At 39.1% G+C, this 17892-nt stretch overlaps 1 protein-coding gene across 1 annotated transcript in view; it reads right to left on the reverse strand.

Moving 5' to 3' along the window:
• DGCR2 (DiGeorge syndrome critical region gene 2) overlaps positions 1-17892 on the reverse strand; it is a 51096-nt gene that overhangs the window by 20445 nt on the left and 12759 nt on the right. Inside the window, exon 2 of the mRNA XM_056335864.1 lies at positions 8101-8223. Within this exon, the coding sequence (XP_056191839.1) occupies positions 8101-8223 (123 nt within the window). The remainder of the gene's footprint in view (positions 1-8100; positions 8224-17892) is intronic.

Below are 17892 nucleotides of genomic sequence, written 5' to 3' on the forward strand. Positions count from 1 at the left end.
ACCATCCCAAACGAAGAGGAGCTATGTAGTTAAACCTGTCAAAAATGACCGTACCTTTTTGCAATATATTCAAAACCATATCAGTAAAACTTTCTCTTTTCTAAAACCCAGCAATTTCATGATAATTTAAACCCAGAGCTGGGGACTGTTCCGTGTATTCACTGTGGGGAAAGACCTCCACAAGAACCCACCATCAAACAACGCAATTCCCTGGAACAAACGTTAGCACCAATGTTCAAAAGAAATCACTAGCTGGAGCCCAGGAACAGCAGAGTAGCTTTGCATTCATCTGGCTCTAGCATACTGAGTTTGCCCTGGCTAATGGGATAAGCAAGGGATATTTAATTATCACGTTATCCTAGGAATTACATGTCTATAGAGATCACCCATTAAGAAATGGCTGTGCATAATACACTCACAGGGCCCTACAGGAATGAAATAGTAATTCTACTGTTCAGTATTAAAATACGCTATTTATCACAGGCAAGAAGGTTGTGCCAAGAAATTCAGTTAGTGCATATTTCAAAGGACACAAAATGGTCAAATAACTTGACAGTGCAGATCACTGATTATTTTTTATTACTTTAGAGGCCAAACTATTTTTAGTTTTAGAATCTGACTGTTCTTAATCCTAATGGTTCAGTAGCAGTATTTACACTATGATTTTCAGAGCAATACTGAGACACTAAAAAAGCAAATCTTTAATTACAGTAAGACTTAAAAAATAACACTAGCTACTGTAGAATGCTTTATCAAAGATGAACTGAGCTCAGCATGGGAAGTTCTATTTTCCCATGGCATTAAATGGTAACAACTAAACCCAAAGAACCAGTAAGAACCAAACGCGTGAAGAATTAGGTCCCTTTCAGAAGCAACAGCAGATGCAACACCATATGGCTGACCCTCCATGGCTAAATAGAACGCCCACAAGGACTTAACAATTTACCTCCTCCAGGAATAAAACAGAAGTTCACAGGTTTTAACCTTATATGTTAAGAAAGGGTTACTTGGGCTAACATCTTAAACGGACAGAATTTATGCCAGATGCTTTGAAAAATAGCTACACAGATCCCACACAACGTGAGTGCAATCAGTCCTCACCCAGGAAGCAGGACACTCATTCCTTCCTCAGCATCTGCCCGTCTCAGCAGACTTGCCGCTGAAACCAGGCAGGACTGAAGAGGCAGAAAGCAGCCACCACAAGCCACTTCTCCTTCAAGCCCAACACTGTCAGCTGCTTAAGAAACTGGTGCTCTTCAAATATTAAATTGCTCCTATTTGACCTGAATTTTCAGTCTGTGAGAAAAGCAACGATGACAAGTTTTTCCAGGGCAATAAAGAGATGCTAACAAGCCTCTAAGTCACTTGACTGCCATGAAAAGCTGTTGCAGATTCTGATGGCAAAGGCGTAATGGGACTGATTTTCTGCTGTACTTCCTCAATACTCTGCAGAAAAATTTTGTATGCACTTTGCTGTTCCTGCTTCCTTTATAGAAGTATTTTTATCTTTAAAAATAAATTAATAGTGCCATGGACTAAGCTTTAAGATAACAACCTAAGTCAGAAGACCACAACCTAACAACATTTAAGTATTTCAGAAAGGAAAAGCCATCATTTTTATTACTTATGCACATACTTAATATTCTGAAAGGTACAAATGTTGGAAGATCAGCTATTTTCCAAAATCTTTATTCTTCCAGATACTACAACCACAAGCAGTGACAGTAATAGTAGTATTTTTACTAGCCAAGGAAAATAGTTCTGTTTCCTTCGACTTCATACAATTTTACGAGAAATGTAATTTACTTGTTAGTTGGTGGGGAAAAGGGAAAAATGGGTTCAAGGGAAAAGTCATGGGGCACAATTTTTTTTCTCCCCTTGAATACTATAGCATAGTGGACATAAGCATCTTCCAGTCTGTTTCCAAATGTCATGATTAGTATTCACACCCAGCTCCTTCTATTTTATAGTTGCCATCTAATTCACTTTAGCATGATTACAGTCTAAGTATAGTGCTATCCATCTAGAAAGTTGCCCAGCATTGCTGATTCTATGATTATTTTCCATTGTTTAAAACTTCAAGCTAACAGTTTAGAATGGAAGTTTACTCTGATGGATGGCTCCTTCTACATTTTGTAGTGGCAAACTTTTTCAGATCTGAATCAAAGCAGTTCAACAATTGTTCAGAACAAAGCTTGAGAGATTGGAAGGGGAAGAAAATTTGCTTAGTTTCTTTTAGTTGAACAAGTGCTGCCACCGCAGCCTGCAAGACACAGCACTGGTAACTCACAGAGAAAGCTCTGTGCCACACGTACATGTTTTGCTGTTCCTGTGGAGGACACACAAAAAAAACCACGGAGGGGAAAAACACAGTCCAGTTTAAGTTTGAAAGCAGCATGAGCTTTCCCATTATTCATAGAGGCTGGAAATAATTCAGTTACATTGTCCATACCCTTCTGTGTACATCCAGGAAGATTACTCGGCAGCATTTATCCACGGAATTTCAGCACACAGTTTGTTTGCACATGGCGTCTCATTAGGGGAAGCCAAGTGCCCAAGCAGAGTAGAAAGCTCCCTTCTCATCCCCCTCCAGTGCTTCTATCATCTGGACCAAGTAAAAGGAAGCAAAAAGCTAAGTAGTGCAAATGGAACATGAGCCGAGACCACACAAAAGCGAGAGCTGGCACCAGCGGAGATAGGAACAGGCTAGAACGTGCCGAGTAGCACTACATGGTGGAACAAACATGACACCAAATGGAAAACTGTGTTTGGAGGAGCTAGAAAAGAAACTGCAATCTGCCACACACAAAGGCTGCTTTGCACCAAAAAAAGGGTGAGCTGACAGAAGACATTGACTATAATATACAGAGGTCCTTGAAGGGCCAGGACTCATAATGGGGTGAATATTGGATTTTGGGGAGTTGAACTAGTTTCCAGAGTTACTGTGTCACAGATGACAAGCCACTCAAGCCAAACCCTTCACAAGGATAGATGTACTATGTCAAACTACGCCAGAATTAAACTGTGAAGCAAACAGGCCTTGTCATACCTTATTTGTTCCAAGATAGGAGTTGCTCCTGGTTAAACACGTAAGATTCTCAAAATTTACATAAAAAGCTGCCTTGTTCTCTTCAAAGTTTTTGTCCAGTACACTACTTACTAAAAGGTTGGAAAGCTTTTAATTCCATCTGCTAATTTGACAGGTGAGGGAACTTCAGGATTAAATCCAGTTTTGTGTGTAAAGATTTGGAAATACAGTTTCCAAAGTCCCAGAGAGGAATGATTCTTCTCAGATCAAGCAGTTCCATGATTTGTGTTATCAACTGTATTATGCCAGGAAATAAGATGCCAACCAAGAACAGCACCCTGCTGTGCTGAACACTATTCAAAGTAATAGACTGACCGTAAAGAGCTTATAATTTAAACACCACAAAGTAGGGTAGAAAGGATGCATCATACAGGAGTTCAGCAAGGGCTCAGAAAATGATCAGAGGTTTTTGTCATTATTACCTAGCTTTAAAAAAGGACATGTACTAGGAAGTGCAAATGTCAACCAAATGTTTCAACTAAACACAATATCCTTGGCGAAAGAAAACACAAAGCTGTTTATGATCACTGCAAAACCGCGTGCTGCAGCTGCTGCTTTATCAGTTACTGGCCATACCTTCAGCTGGCTCCACAAAGGAGACTTCGCAGGCTCAAAGAGGATATAGTGTGTGTGTGCCGGGGCAAGTGACCTCCAAGTCTGCACATTCCCTCCTGATACAGTATCTGAGGAAGTCCTTAAGGCTCAAGATCAGCATTTACAGTTAGCTTCCTAGCAAGATCGTTTCTGTATGAAATCAGGCTCCCAATCGCAACATAAAACCATGTAAAATCGTACCATTTGCCATGGAACTGCAGGGCAGTTTATAGGACTGCTAGCCACTGCTGCCCCAGGACCACCGCTGCCAGGATGGCCAGCTGTTCAGTGCCGACTGTAGGCTCAGGGGCAGGGGGGACACACTTAAGAATTCAACTCGCTGAAACTTTCCAGTGTTGTTCTTCCTAACCAAACAGGTCTAGAAAATAACTTATAAGGAAGAATGTGGCATTAGGCGAGGATGTGCACTACAGGGCAATCTGAAGGGTTTTCAAATTCAGATGCTGAGAGAAGCCCAAGGATGGCTGACAGTACAACCTGATCACTTATTCCTGGGAAAAATTCCATTTATAAATAAAAAAAGGAAGGAAACTGAATGATCACCAATATAATTGCAAGCTGAAAAACTGATATGGATAGGATTTATGAAGGGCACCGGAATTTTTAAGGCATCCATTTTGTGTTCATGTGTAACAGAAAAAAACATCAGGCCTGTAGTGTAAGAATAAAACGCAGGTAAAGAGCTAGAGCTGTACTAAAGCCTGCTCCAGTCGTACTGCTGCAAATGACCAGAAGGCCTGCAAAGGAGGTAGGGTATCTGGGGAAACTGATCTGATGTTCTGGTAGAAGCAAAGCTGCAAATCCAATGAGCAGTAAAAAGGCAAACTGCAGAGCCCTTCCTTCTTATGGGTTTAAATACAGAACTTCTATAAACGTGGAAAGTTATGTTACTGCTTTTGATTACTTTTATATGAGGAAGTGAGTAGAAAGAATAAATTCCCATTTGTAAAAAAAAAAACCTGTTTAAGAAACGAATGCCTCTTTCTGTTATTTCACAGAATACACAACTTTGGGGTAAACTAATTTTAGGATCAATTACTGTTGATATGGAACAGTACACAAATTTCATGAGCCTCCACTGCTTAAGTAGAAGAGAATTGCAGGTACATGCTACATAAACTCCCCCAGCAATTTTTAGTATGCTCACAAGAGCAAGCAGCCAACAGTTCTAGTCTATCAGAGAGATGAATTGCAGGTGATCACTGCTGCTGATTCCACAAATGGTTTGTGCACCTAGTGAGAAGGGCAGGGGAATAGCACTTTACACATCGCAAGTCTGGAACTGGAAGAAATTCCATGTTTTAAAGGAAAATGGTCATTCTGAAAAAAGATTGCAAGAATAAAACCAGCTATGATGACTATCTTCAGAGAAATTTATGTCCTAGCAAAAATAAGCATTTCATACACTTATTCAGATTGCCAATGAATTAATAATGTCTTACCTAATTGTGTACTAAAAAAATTCCTGAAGAAATTATTCTAACAAAAAAGTCTTATGGTTTGGGTGTTTCTTGTACTTCAGACAACACATGATTACCAAACTAATTTATTAATTAATGATCCTCTTATTAAAATAGCTTTGTTATTAACATGAAATCAGGCCTAAAAGAAGTGAACTAAACCAACAGTGCCAAATAACTTACAACGGCTTTGCCGTAAACCTTTGAAAAATACCAACGTAACTATGTAGTCATTGAAACACACCTTCACCACCACCACAAGAAATTAATTCGCTGCCATTGATCTTTTCTGAGTTGCTCACATTGGAGTGTGCCATTAGTAGCTCAAAGGCTGGGAAGTCACAAGCTTCCTAACCAGATCCAGGGCCCTTCCTTGCAAGCTTTCTTTTCATGCTTCAGAGATTTCATACCTTTTAATTTAAAGATATTTTAATTCTCCAGGTTTCACAAGTCCAGGTGGCTTCACTAACTGGTTCTTTTAGTGTTCAGCCTGCCTTTATTGAAATTAAGAACCTTAATTAAAAAGTATTCAAATTTAGCTGAATCATCTTATGATTGTTCATCAAAATCCAAAAGTATTGTCTAAATTTAAAGCTGTATCATTTCTTGTTAATTCAGTGGCCAAAGAAAGTTACCACTCCTAAGTATGATTATGTGCTACTATTATTAGCAGCATTAGTTGCCCAATCAACGTCCCAGGACTTAATCTCTCCTATGACTGGTCACATACGTATCACTTTCCCCAACATCAAAAAATTGTGCTCTTCCAAACTTCTTCTGGCCTGAGATTTACTTTCATTCATGTTACTCCTTTTTATACTCCAGCACACCATTCACATGCACACCAGCCTGTCCTTATTCTTGACAGTTCTGAATAACACATGCCCTTCAACACCCATTTCAGGTCACAACATTATCCCACCAATTTTTTGCTATAGGTATAATAGAGTTTTTACATCCTACACCAGTAGTTCTTGTTCCTCTGGTTTGCTGGCTACACTCCTTGCATTACTGTGCAAATATCTCAGTCCTTTCATAAACGCCACACCCAGCTTTCTGGCTATTTTACTGTGCACAGCCTTTTCACCAATTACTTATCCAATTACTCTTCTCATCAAGTGGAATACTTTCCTTCTCTACGCTGTCCATCATTTTCCCCTCTAGTATTCTTTATGTTACTCTCTTCTTCCTACGTACAGACATAGTGGTAAATCAAGTCTTTCCCACACATCTCCTTTAATTTCTTAAAGTTCTTCTCATGTCAGGCCAGACAGTCCAGTGAGACGTACACCCCAAACACAAAAGCAGAGCCTATCTACTGAAAAATGTTACTTTCATGAAATCCTCTTCCTAGCCATATACTAAATATCCTTTGTAATTCCAGTCCTTGAGTCTACATCATCCTGTTGCATCCTCTATGCAGCAACTTAAATTGCCAACTAATAACACTAGGCAACAAGATAAAAACACTCTTTTCTACTAATGTGCATGTTTCAATATTCCCACAAGTAAAGCATTCAGTGCTTTTTTGAGTAAATTCAGACACTAACATGACTCTGTTTTCCCCTAAACATTAACTTCCATTAACCTCCAGAATTTTATTATGTCTCTAGTTTTTCACATTTGGCCGGAGTTAGCTAAAAAGGAGCAAGAAAAACAGCACAACTATAAAATCATCTTTCTTTATGACATCCACATTATAAAGAATATCCTTAAACAGAATATCAATGGCACAGCTTAACTTTCAATGTCAGAAGAAAATACCAACACTTTTGTCCCCCATGCTGCAAATATATACACTCATACAAACTAGTCAAAAGCTTTCTAAAAAGAGCACTGAACACATTCTTTGAATTATTTGTGCGTAACACACACTGGGGAGATGGTAAACTATAGTAAGTTCCAAAGTTTGAGTGTTAGATCTACTTCTCTAACTCCACGAGAAAATAGGAGTATTTAGAAGAGCAACAAGCTGTAAAATACTGATGTTACTATTTTGTAGCACCTCTCTAAAATAACCCACAATTCAGAATGATGACAGACTGAATGCTGTGATGACAATGCTGCAAACTTTGTGATTCTCTCTCAAGCAAATTAAGTAGTTTAGTGGCAAAAAAATACTTAAAATAGTTTCTGAATGCAATTTAGTCACACTGTAGAGATAACAGTTTTGAATTATGCCACAGCTGCATTCATGCTTTCAGATTCCTGCTTCATTGTTCTTAAAGCAAAAAAAAAAAAAAATTACAGGTCCCTTCACTTTTAAGAAACACAGAAAAATAGTTGCATTTGCTTGTTTGTCAGGAACAAATGAAAATCTTCTAAACCATGATTATATAAAAATTTTTGCTTGTTTTTTAAAGACAGCTCAGTATCCAGTAGCTTTAGCAGAGAACCACTGCGGGTGATAGGCTCCTGAAAGCATGTAATCACAAGAGTTTACGACAAGCAAATACACCAGCTTATTTGGCAGAACAAAGTTCTCCACTTAAGCACAAGAAGCATAATCAGAACAGGGAGCAATAAAACAAGCTCTCTACCGAAGTCCAACAATGTCACCCAGAACAGTTTGAGTAATATACAACCAAAATAGTAATTCTGAATTTAGACACAGGTCTAGGTGTCATTTTGGTTTAACTGCAACATTATTTCTTCCTCGTCATGGAAGTCTCTTTTTAGATTACAAACTCTTCTCATCTCCAGGATACCTACTCAGTCTGTAAGAATGGAAATGTAATTCAGACAAGCAAAACAGTTCTTTGTAGCATTAGTTCACAAACTGAAGAAAATCCAACTCAAAGTTTGTTAATAATGGGTACAGTTCTACCAAACAATCTCCACTTTGAAATAAAAATAAGCAAGCAATCTTAAAGAGTCAAAGTACTGCTGCAAAACCAGCTGACGCTGAGGTTAAGCAGTCTTCTCAGCTTTACTTACCTGGACAGTCAACTTCATCACTCTCATCCTCGCAGGTGGGCCATCCATCACACTGCCATTTTGAAGGGATGCACTGGATGGTACCACTCCGACATGCAAACTCCCCTGGGGTGCAGCGGAGCTCTAGGAAAGAAGAAAGTTGTGCTGTTTGAAGCCTTTATTCTTGCAAGTCTGTACATACGTTAATCACACATCACGTAACATATTACTGAAGTGTAATGGACAAAACCTCCGGATAACTCAGCATGTTCAAGACTGCTTGATTTCAGATCACTTCTATGTTTTAAACTGCATGTTTGTGCTTTTAATAGACAGGTGGGCCAGCTTCCAGTGCTTGGGAAATAATGCTCTCAGACATCTGCGGTAACAGACTTCCTGATAAAGATACCATGTGAGCAGCTATCACTGTAGCATTACCCATTTATTTATTGTGAGGCACTGAGGATTACTTGTTCACTTTTCTCAGAACCAAAGTTCAACACAAATATGCTATGGTAGTTAAGTGATAGATTACACAATAAATTCAGAATCCTATTTTCATTCCAATCACTACGTATACTTGCGCAAATGTCCAGCCTGGTTTAGAGCAGTTTCATAGAACTACTTGTAAAACTATCTGTATCAATGAACCTGTTTTCACTTTCTAGCTTAAGCTCTTTTGTAGAATTTCTCCATATGAAGACATCCTTCACAAGAAACTGTCAATATCTGCAAACATGTAGTTCCTGCTTCTGCAAGATTACTGCCTACTTGCCATCATTATACTGTCAGACCTAATTAGCATTATAAAAAGTACAAATTTTTCAAAGCTTCTTTGTATCAATTCCATCTATCAAATGCCAGAATCTAATAATTCAGCTTCATCTTGTGTCCCTCAAAACATTTTTGCAATGAAAAAAAAATCTGCCTACACAAGCGAACAATTTAAGCTTGTTTAGAGGTGGCAGGTCTGCAAGTCACCATCAGCACCCACAGGCTCACTTTCACACCAGACGAATATTGCTCCACCTTCCTTCTGGACAGTGGTGGTCAATTTTCCAACCAACGTTTTTGAACAAGGTAGCACATTTTCCTCTCAGCAGGCTGCAATAATCCCAGGTAAACTATGTCTAGAGAACAAACGCTTTTTTATTTTTAAAAGAGAAAAGTGTTTCAAAGTAAAACACACTTATCCCTGGTTTTGAAAGAATCAAGTAGGTATCCATTTTGCAGGGAGAAATCTCTAAAAGAAAATTGAAAACACAGGTATGTATTCTCTCATCCACTGTTTACAATCTAAGAAGAGAGCTAGAATTGCAGTTGTTACCTTCTTGAAACACACATCTAAACAAAATCAAGACAGAGGTCACCTTTAATTGTGCAGACAACATGACAAGGCATAATAAAACCAGTTATCATGCACTCACAATAAAAGCTGTACCCATATACCTAATAATTGCTATAGGATATTGATAACAAGCTTCTAATTCAATGTTAAGATTAAAATTCAGTTCTAGTCTGGTTTCTCTTCAAAGCACAGACCTGCTCTTCTAGAAAAATAAAAAATGGACACATGCTCACAGCAATCATCTACCCAGAGAAAATATTCAGGTCAAAAAATTGCTAAGAAATCACACAGACTTGCCAGAATACTGATGGCAACAGACCTTACAGGAAGACAAGAGTGTTCTCACCCATTTAGAGTTTTACCCAGTCCAAACAGGTAACAGAATGAGCACGGGGTAAATGTAAAAAAAAAATAAAAAAAAAATTCTACCAGGTTAGGTCATAATGATCCCCCTCCAAATTAAAAACAAACAAACAAACAAAGCAAACCCCAAAAATGAAATAATTCATTTAACCAAAAGAGGGAAATTTATTTAGCCCAAAGGAGCACACCACCACCACCCTGTTAGGGGAATAAAAGATTAAGCTTCACTTACCCGGTGCAGCAAGAGAGAAAATTAAAAAAGCATCTTTAATTTGGGCAGGGGGAGGGAGGGGGAAATGGATGGACCACAAACCATACGCATGCAAAACCTCAAGCTGAAATTAAAATTATTCAAAATTTCAAGTAAACAGAAAAGCATCGACTTGTCATTAAATCATTGCAGCTTCTTTCACCACTTTTGCACACACAGTGGAAGGTTTCTTAGAAAGTTCTACTATCGCAGTTTCAAGTACAGATTTTACATTGGAGCCTGTGGTAGATATTCTGCACAGGAAAGTCTAGTCTCAGCCCAGCTCCCAGTTTCCATTGCATCCACCTGCAGTTATTGCAAAATTCAGTACTTTAAACAAACTCTTTATTTTTTACTGCTTGATTTTAACAGAAGTCACGTACACACCCTGTGAAGAAAGCTATTCCACAGCCCTCCGGTGTCGAAAGGCAGCACCCACCAGGAAAGCACTACAAGCAATGTGCACACAGGAAAACCAGTAAAGAATACTTCTGTCTCTACAATTTCATACATTCTATTGCTGTTTTATGTACAATTACATATGACTGGTTCAGATAAAAGGATGACTCCATCCCAATATTACGGGCATTTAAAAAATGCCAGTTACATGCCGTAATGTCATTGCTTCCTGTATTACAGACACTCCTGTCTGAAGAATGTGGATACATGGAAGAGTACAAAACATTTATATTAAAACACCACTCAACCCAGCTGAACAATTGTTCCCAACGGAAGCCATGTATGTCAGATGCACTAATTATTTCAGACCAAGAAACACGAACTGCTACACAATTCTCTTGCAGAGGCGGGGAATGTGACACTGAAAGAAATACTGTGAAATGAAAATCTCTGTATTCTGCAAACACTGCCCATAATACCTCCCGAGCCATCCTAACCCAGGGCCCATATCCCCACGTTACTGAATTCCTTAAATCATCATGCAGTTTCTGGATGAGTTTCACCTGAATTGTTTTGTTTCTGTGTGTTGCCTACTGTGGTTTAGCACAAAGAGAAACAAGATGCAATCATCTGAGAAAATCTAACCTCCTCTCACCTGTGCTCAGGCAGGGTCTGGCCATACCCAATGGCCTCCTTCAGGACTGATGCTTAAGATCAGTTCTTTTGGCAGCGCCTTGCCACCGATGGGAGTACAGACTTCCACTGAGGCCCCATGGTACGCACACCGGCAGGCTGTCACTTGGAGAAGGTCCGGCAGCGGGTGCGCAGCAGCACTGGCTGAGCACAAAGGGCTCAGCTGGGCACAAGGGCTGCCTGCTGACACTGCCTCGGCCCCATGCTCAGGACTGCCACGGCAGAGCACACCAGCCAGCCAGGCCAGAGCCTTCAGAGGTAAAACACATAGATAAAAACAGATGCAACCCTATAATGAGCCTGTGAGATACTCGGCCAAGGAACCAAGAAATTTGGGAGAGGCGGGGATGCACGGGATAGGTGGTAGTCTCCACAACCCTGTCATGCATTTCATTTCAGTAGCTTATTTTTAAATCAAAACAGCAGAAAAATGAAAACATTTCAAGCTTGCCTCTTTACTGCAGGAAAGGCAAGTCATGCTGCCAGCAGCAGAGAAGGATTCATGAAGACATAAGCAGTAGCAATCAACAGTACAACACAAAGTCACCATCCATCCATCTTTTTTGAAATGCAAGTAATCACTTAACACATGGTCTGACTTTGTACTTTCTAGGAGTGTGGTAAATAAAAACCGTTTCTTCACCCACGTAAGACTTCCAGTTCTTCAAAAGAACTGCAAAGTTTCAAAAATACCAGTCCCACTTCTGTCCCTAAAGCCAGATATCCCCCACTATTCATAGCTATTGATGGTAACTCACCATGAAACTACTAAAAACACACATTTTCTACCAGCTGTTAAAGCAGAAACATTCTGTATTTTCAGAATTGTTAGAAAATATGTAATGGCACAAGTTCAGCTACAAGCAAGCAGCTGTTGGAGCACAGGCACCGATACAACATTAGCTAAAGGCAACTGCCTAGACGTCAAAAAATGGAAAGGCAACCACCTCTAGCATCCGCATACAACATAATGAGTTACATCAGTATTATGGTTCACATATGAGATTTTAACATAAAAGGCTTCTTTTTTCTTTTAAGGATCAGCTACAGTCTTTGCTATGCTACAGCACAAAGTTTAGTACACTGAAATCTCATTTTAGAACAATTACATTCATCTGCCATTTACTGCGAAGAAGGGAGGCAAGTAAAACACTGGAAATAGCAGCAATTGTAGTTTTTGCACTATACATAGTATAAACTTACAAAACATCACAAAATTTGAGCAGTGTGAGAACGTGAAAACACTTCAAGCGGCGAGGTGTCATTATATACAGTGTTTTCAGTTTACCATCTCAAAGCATTTCTACAATGTTAACCCTCAACAATCTTGCCAACCAAGTCATCCTTCCGTCAGCAGTTAGAATGAAGTAGAGAATCACATCATTTGCTAAAGGCTACGGATAAAAAGAGCCTACGAGCAGAAGTCCTGAATGCTGCTTCCATACTATCCCAACAATAGGGCATTTCTTCCCTAAAACCCAAGCCAAGCAACCTGCACACTCCTATCTGAGCAAATGTCTGTGTCAGAAATACCAACAATTAACACAATGTGTTCTCTGGTAACACTTCACCTGTTCTCTCCAGCAACAGTTTATTAAGAGCTACAAATTGGTCAGAGGGAGCAAGAAACTCCTTACCTTTACATAAAAAAAAGAGAAGAAAAATTGAAATCAGGTTCAAACCATGTATCAGTTCTACACGCTTACTATATAACCCAAGATAAAACTGTCAAGCGAAGGCCAAAAAACCCAGTAACAATTTGTTGGGACAATTAGGTAATATCACCTGCCCACAAGTGATTCACCTGAAAGTCGTCTTGCCAAAGCTAGTTGTGGACCTATAATTTGAAATTTAAAAGAAAATATCCAACTGTTTTGTAAGTTTAATTAATCAAATACCAGACATAACAGGCAAGACAATAAATAAATTCAAACAGTGTCATATATTCATCTTCCTTAGCTGCCAAATACTACTTTTCTATGTTACTCAGTGACAAGTCAGGATTTTTGACTTAGAGAAAAATCTAGGTTTCATACAGGGAAAAACCCTAAGTTTTCAAACTGGTTGCTTACAGTCATACAGGAAGCTTTTGTTCTGCAGATTTTCTGAATTACATGTTGAATGCCTATGTTTTACAACACTTACCACGTGCTTCAACATAGAGCTCAACTAGATTTTTAAATTTTCTTTACAGCATGTTACTTTCCACATTTTCTGCTAAGTACTCAAAACAGATATTTACAAGAAGCATTATCTACAGGAAAAACTTCATGACACATGAATAAAAAAATACACATACACACACACTGCTTTGATTTCCAGCAGCTTCACCTTTCATAAAACAAACACCTTTTTGCAGTTATAAAACAATCCAGGAAGTTCCTTCAGGTTTAATCATCTCATGTCATCCTTTTGTGTAATTGAGAACATTTTCCTTCTGGAGCTTGAGCACTGGGAAGCCACAGTGCACCCTTCCTGCAGCAGATGCACACTTGGTCAGCGTGCCACCCTGGATGCTACACTACATGCAACTTGCATTCTCTGCTTCATTTTAAGTCTTTCAGAGGTGTATTTCAACTAGGGCATCTCTTGCTTGCATTTAAATGTGAACTAATTTCTTATTCATCTTTTTTATGCAAAAGGTAAGGGACAATAATTACTCAAAACAATTATCTTATTTGAAAAAAAGCAGAGGAGGATCTATATCCTGTATCTGAGACTGCTTTTCAACACAGTAAATCTCATTTTAGAACTTCCAATATCAAATCAAGACTGCAATAGGAACATGAGATAAAATGCTGATTCAATACAAGTTCACATTGCTAGTTCAGTTTTCTAAATGAATTTGATCAGTTGGCTTTGAAACAGTGAGCTTCAGATCAAATTAAGCTATTGTCTGTCCACACTAATTTTAAATCAGTTCAGCTACAGTTTGTCCCCCTGCAGTCAGAAAGATTGCATGCTCAACTAATTCAGCAGAAACAGTTATACCGATTCAGTATCAATTAATGTGGAACTGGGCCCTCATAACAGTTGTCTGCCAATGAAGCTAGATCATCTACTAAGGTGTTTATTTTTTTAAGTATTATCTCTAATAGAAGACGTTTTCTGGTATGCTGGGATTACACACACATCTCCTCAGAGGCAGAACAGCTAGTTTCAGTCCTGTGCTGTCCGGTAAACAGAGCTGGGACGGGCACCTCCATACCACAAAAAAAGCCTTGATTACTGACCAGAGTCACTGTGCTGACCCATGAAAAGCTGTACCAGGTCACACCACCACAGGGGTAAGAGAAGCAGCAAGGGTGGAAATGGCTCTCGGCAATAGGCAAAAACCAGCAAGCTATAAAAATTTCTGCCAAGTAACAGATGCCAACTGCTTATGGACCTCAAAAAAAGCACCCTTACAGTCTACAAGCACTATTTACTCATCAAAACACTTCTGCAAAGACAAGGTGGTGGGTAAATGAGAATGCTTTGATACTGCCTTCACAGGATTATTTATCCTCCTTCAATCAATCATCCTTTACAGAGATGTAAAAGGAATTCAGCCCAAAGAAATACTACATCCAATAAAAATGACAAAGGCCCTGTCTCAGGTACATATAATAAACACCTCTCATGAAGCATTAGGTGAACACATAAAAGTTTTCAAAATCTAAACTTGAACCTTATATTTTCAAGACACTGAAGCTTACCGTTACAGAAACCAGTGGAAAAAGGAACACTAGAAAGCCAAAACTCTCCTAAAGCAGAAATGTAACCTTGACAGGCAGAAGATCCCTTATAAGCTACTTGTTCCTAACCCTGATACATAAATCATAGCGGTACAAAAACTCTGATGTCTTGGCAATCCACGATTTAAGAGGTACAGATGAGAAGCCAGAGGCCTACATCAAAGCCTCCAAAATGTGTCAATTCAGGAGAGTGCTTTGGTTGCAGAGATTAAACTCAGTGACTGATTATGAAAGTCTGGGTTCTTCTGGTTGCAATGACTTAACATTTCTTTATTAAAGAGATCCACCAGTCAGTAAAGTGTGATACATTAAGATATTCTTTCTGTAGCTAAGACTATGGATACATGTTAGATTTTAGCATTTATATAGCAAGTATAGATTTGAATCTCAGTTTTTCATAGAAAGGAACACCACTTTTCATTTGCTACACTAATGAAGACTACTCTTGTCTGCTGAGCTTCATTTGTATGGAAATTGAAATCTGATTAAATGTACAAACCAGCATTTAATGTTATTTCAATTATTAGCTATTACTCTGAAATGCATGTATTAGAAAAGATAAGTACATGGTTTGGTTTGGTACGTAAGCTTTAACAAACAATGGCAGTTTTGTGCGTACCTCAAGTACTTGGCTTATTTTGGTCACATTCCTCAAGGTTGGATCTGGTAGATCCTCTGGCATCATTTTTATTTACAGACTGAAGGAAAACAAAAGACAAAAATACTTCCTGCCTTCTCAGTGTAAAGTCACTCATTGTGCCAAACCCGATGAACCAACCTGTAAGAGACTATTCTGTTCGGATTTCAAGAAGCAATTACAGCTATCAAAACCTGATTAAGCATTAACAAAAACTCTTAACTACAAGTGCTTAGGCCAGTAACTCTTCTTATTCAGATTTTAACTTGTCCAACAGGTCTTTCTTATATTTTATAATACTAAACCTCCAACCTTAAGTTAAGACCTGTACCTACATGTTGCAGTATCATTCCATATTTTAACACATCAAGTTTACCGTAACTGAAAACTGCTTTTTTCTCAAATTACTGTTTCTGTATAACCTGGCCTATGCTAAACTGAACACGCATGATCAGATCCTAGCATCTTCAGCAAGAAGCCTAGCCCCTTAAATCCTTCACTCTGGAGATTTTGCTCAACACATGCCTGTGAACAAGTATCAGAAACAAAACAACGTAAGGAACACCACACCCATCATCATCACAAAAACAAATACAGCTCCATATCTAATATTTATGCTCAGAGGAAGCATAACACAACCAATACCTCTGTAAGTAGTAAGAGAAACTTTAGATTATTCTTAATATTCCCAATGCAACAATACCACAATGGTTTTCTTAATTTAATCCTCACCAGATACGTGAAAAAACTGTCTCTAAGCTAGTCTCTCTGCTCTTGAAAAGCAGTTTTCGTAACTTGGACTTCTCTCAAATCCACAGGTGTAGTTCACCAGAGCAGGTATCGTATCTCATGCAAAATTCCTGAAAATCTGCCAGCTTGTGAAGAGCACAGCAGTGCTACCCGGCCTCTGCTTGTGGTGGCTGGAAGTGAAAGTTGCTGAACAGTTTTCAGTGACAGAGAAGCTGACTACGAACTGCACTTGACGATGTTCTGACACAATCTTTGAACAGGTTTTCTTGTTTTTGACTTGTCTCTGAGGTATCACCAATCCCACGCAAAGGCTCTGCTCTCAGGCAGGAGGCCGTAACTACATGGTATTTCCCCTCAGCTCAAGAACTCAGAGAAGTTTTCACCATCCATTCATCTCCCAGCAGGTTTCTTTATATCACTTGGTGAATCTTACTTCAATTACATGCTTTTAAATTTATCCTTACCCCACCCACTGCTGCATTCAGTGTAGCAGAGAGTACATACAGTACTTTGTAACAAAGCTACAATATGAGAAAAACAGACTGTGATAACACCACCTTATTTTCAGAGAAAAAACAATTTGTGAAGCTCACAAGTCACCAACAGGCAACTATCCATTCCACAAATGAAGTTTATTCCTTAGTTTCCTCAATAAAATTGGTTCTGCTTACTGTTCTTCAAATTAAAAGCCTGCAGCATAATTGGAATTAAAAACCTACAGAACAATCAAAAAACTACAGAACAGAGCACTCCATTTTCACGTTCAGTTCCTCAGAAGATATAATGCTCACCTGTTCACCTGTGCTACTGAAAACGTGCCTAAGCACGATCCTTAGGTCACGTAGCTTTGGCTCTTCATGGCCCAAGTATGTGCAGGAGGGTATGAAAACACAACAGCACATAGCACAGCACTCAAGGGGGGAAAAAAAAAAAAAAAAAAAAAAAGAGAAAAAAAAAAAGGCCCTGTGCTATTCTCAAGTTTAATTCCAGCTCCTGAAAATTAGAGATTCTGAAGTTATAATCTTATTTAGCAGGAACACATCAGTTCCAAAAATAAATAAATAATACGTGTTACAGGCACCGGCATTTTCTGCATGACCTCAGCATGCAGTTTCATGAAGTAATTAAAATTGTGACAGCACTCCAGCTGAAAACTGTAAATCCTTAATGAATAACTAATGAACATGCTGTATTACTCAGTGTTCTGTCATAGTAAGTTACACTAGATGACCCTAACATCCATCAAAAGATTTTGCAGCACAGTAAGGAACAGCAGCAGACTCCTCCACCTCAACCCCTCATATCTGTTCTCCAGACACCAAGCCCCCTGAGCCAGGAGGACAGGGATGGGGAGCAGAATGAAACCCCCATAATCCAAGAGAAAATGCTCAGTGAACTGCTACACCACTTTGAGAGACAAACAAATCTACAGGCCAGATGGGATCCACCCAAGGGTGCTGAAGGAGCTGGCAAAGCGCTCACTAAGCCACTTTCAATCATTTATCACCAGCCCTGGCTAACTGGGGAGGTCCCAATTGACTGGAAGTTAGCAAGCATGACACCCATCTACAAGAAGAACTGGAAGGAAGATCCAGGGAACTACAGGCCTGTCAATCTGACCTCAGTGCTGGAGAAG

Source organism: Falco biarmicus, chromosome 1, assembly GCF_023638135.1.
Source record: "Falco biarmicus isolate bFalBia1 chromosome 1, bFalBia1.pri, whole genome shotgun sequence".
Classification (NCBI taxonomy): domain Eukaryota; kingdom Metazoa; phylum Chordata; class Aves; order Falconiformes; family Falconidae; genus Falco; species Falco biarmicus.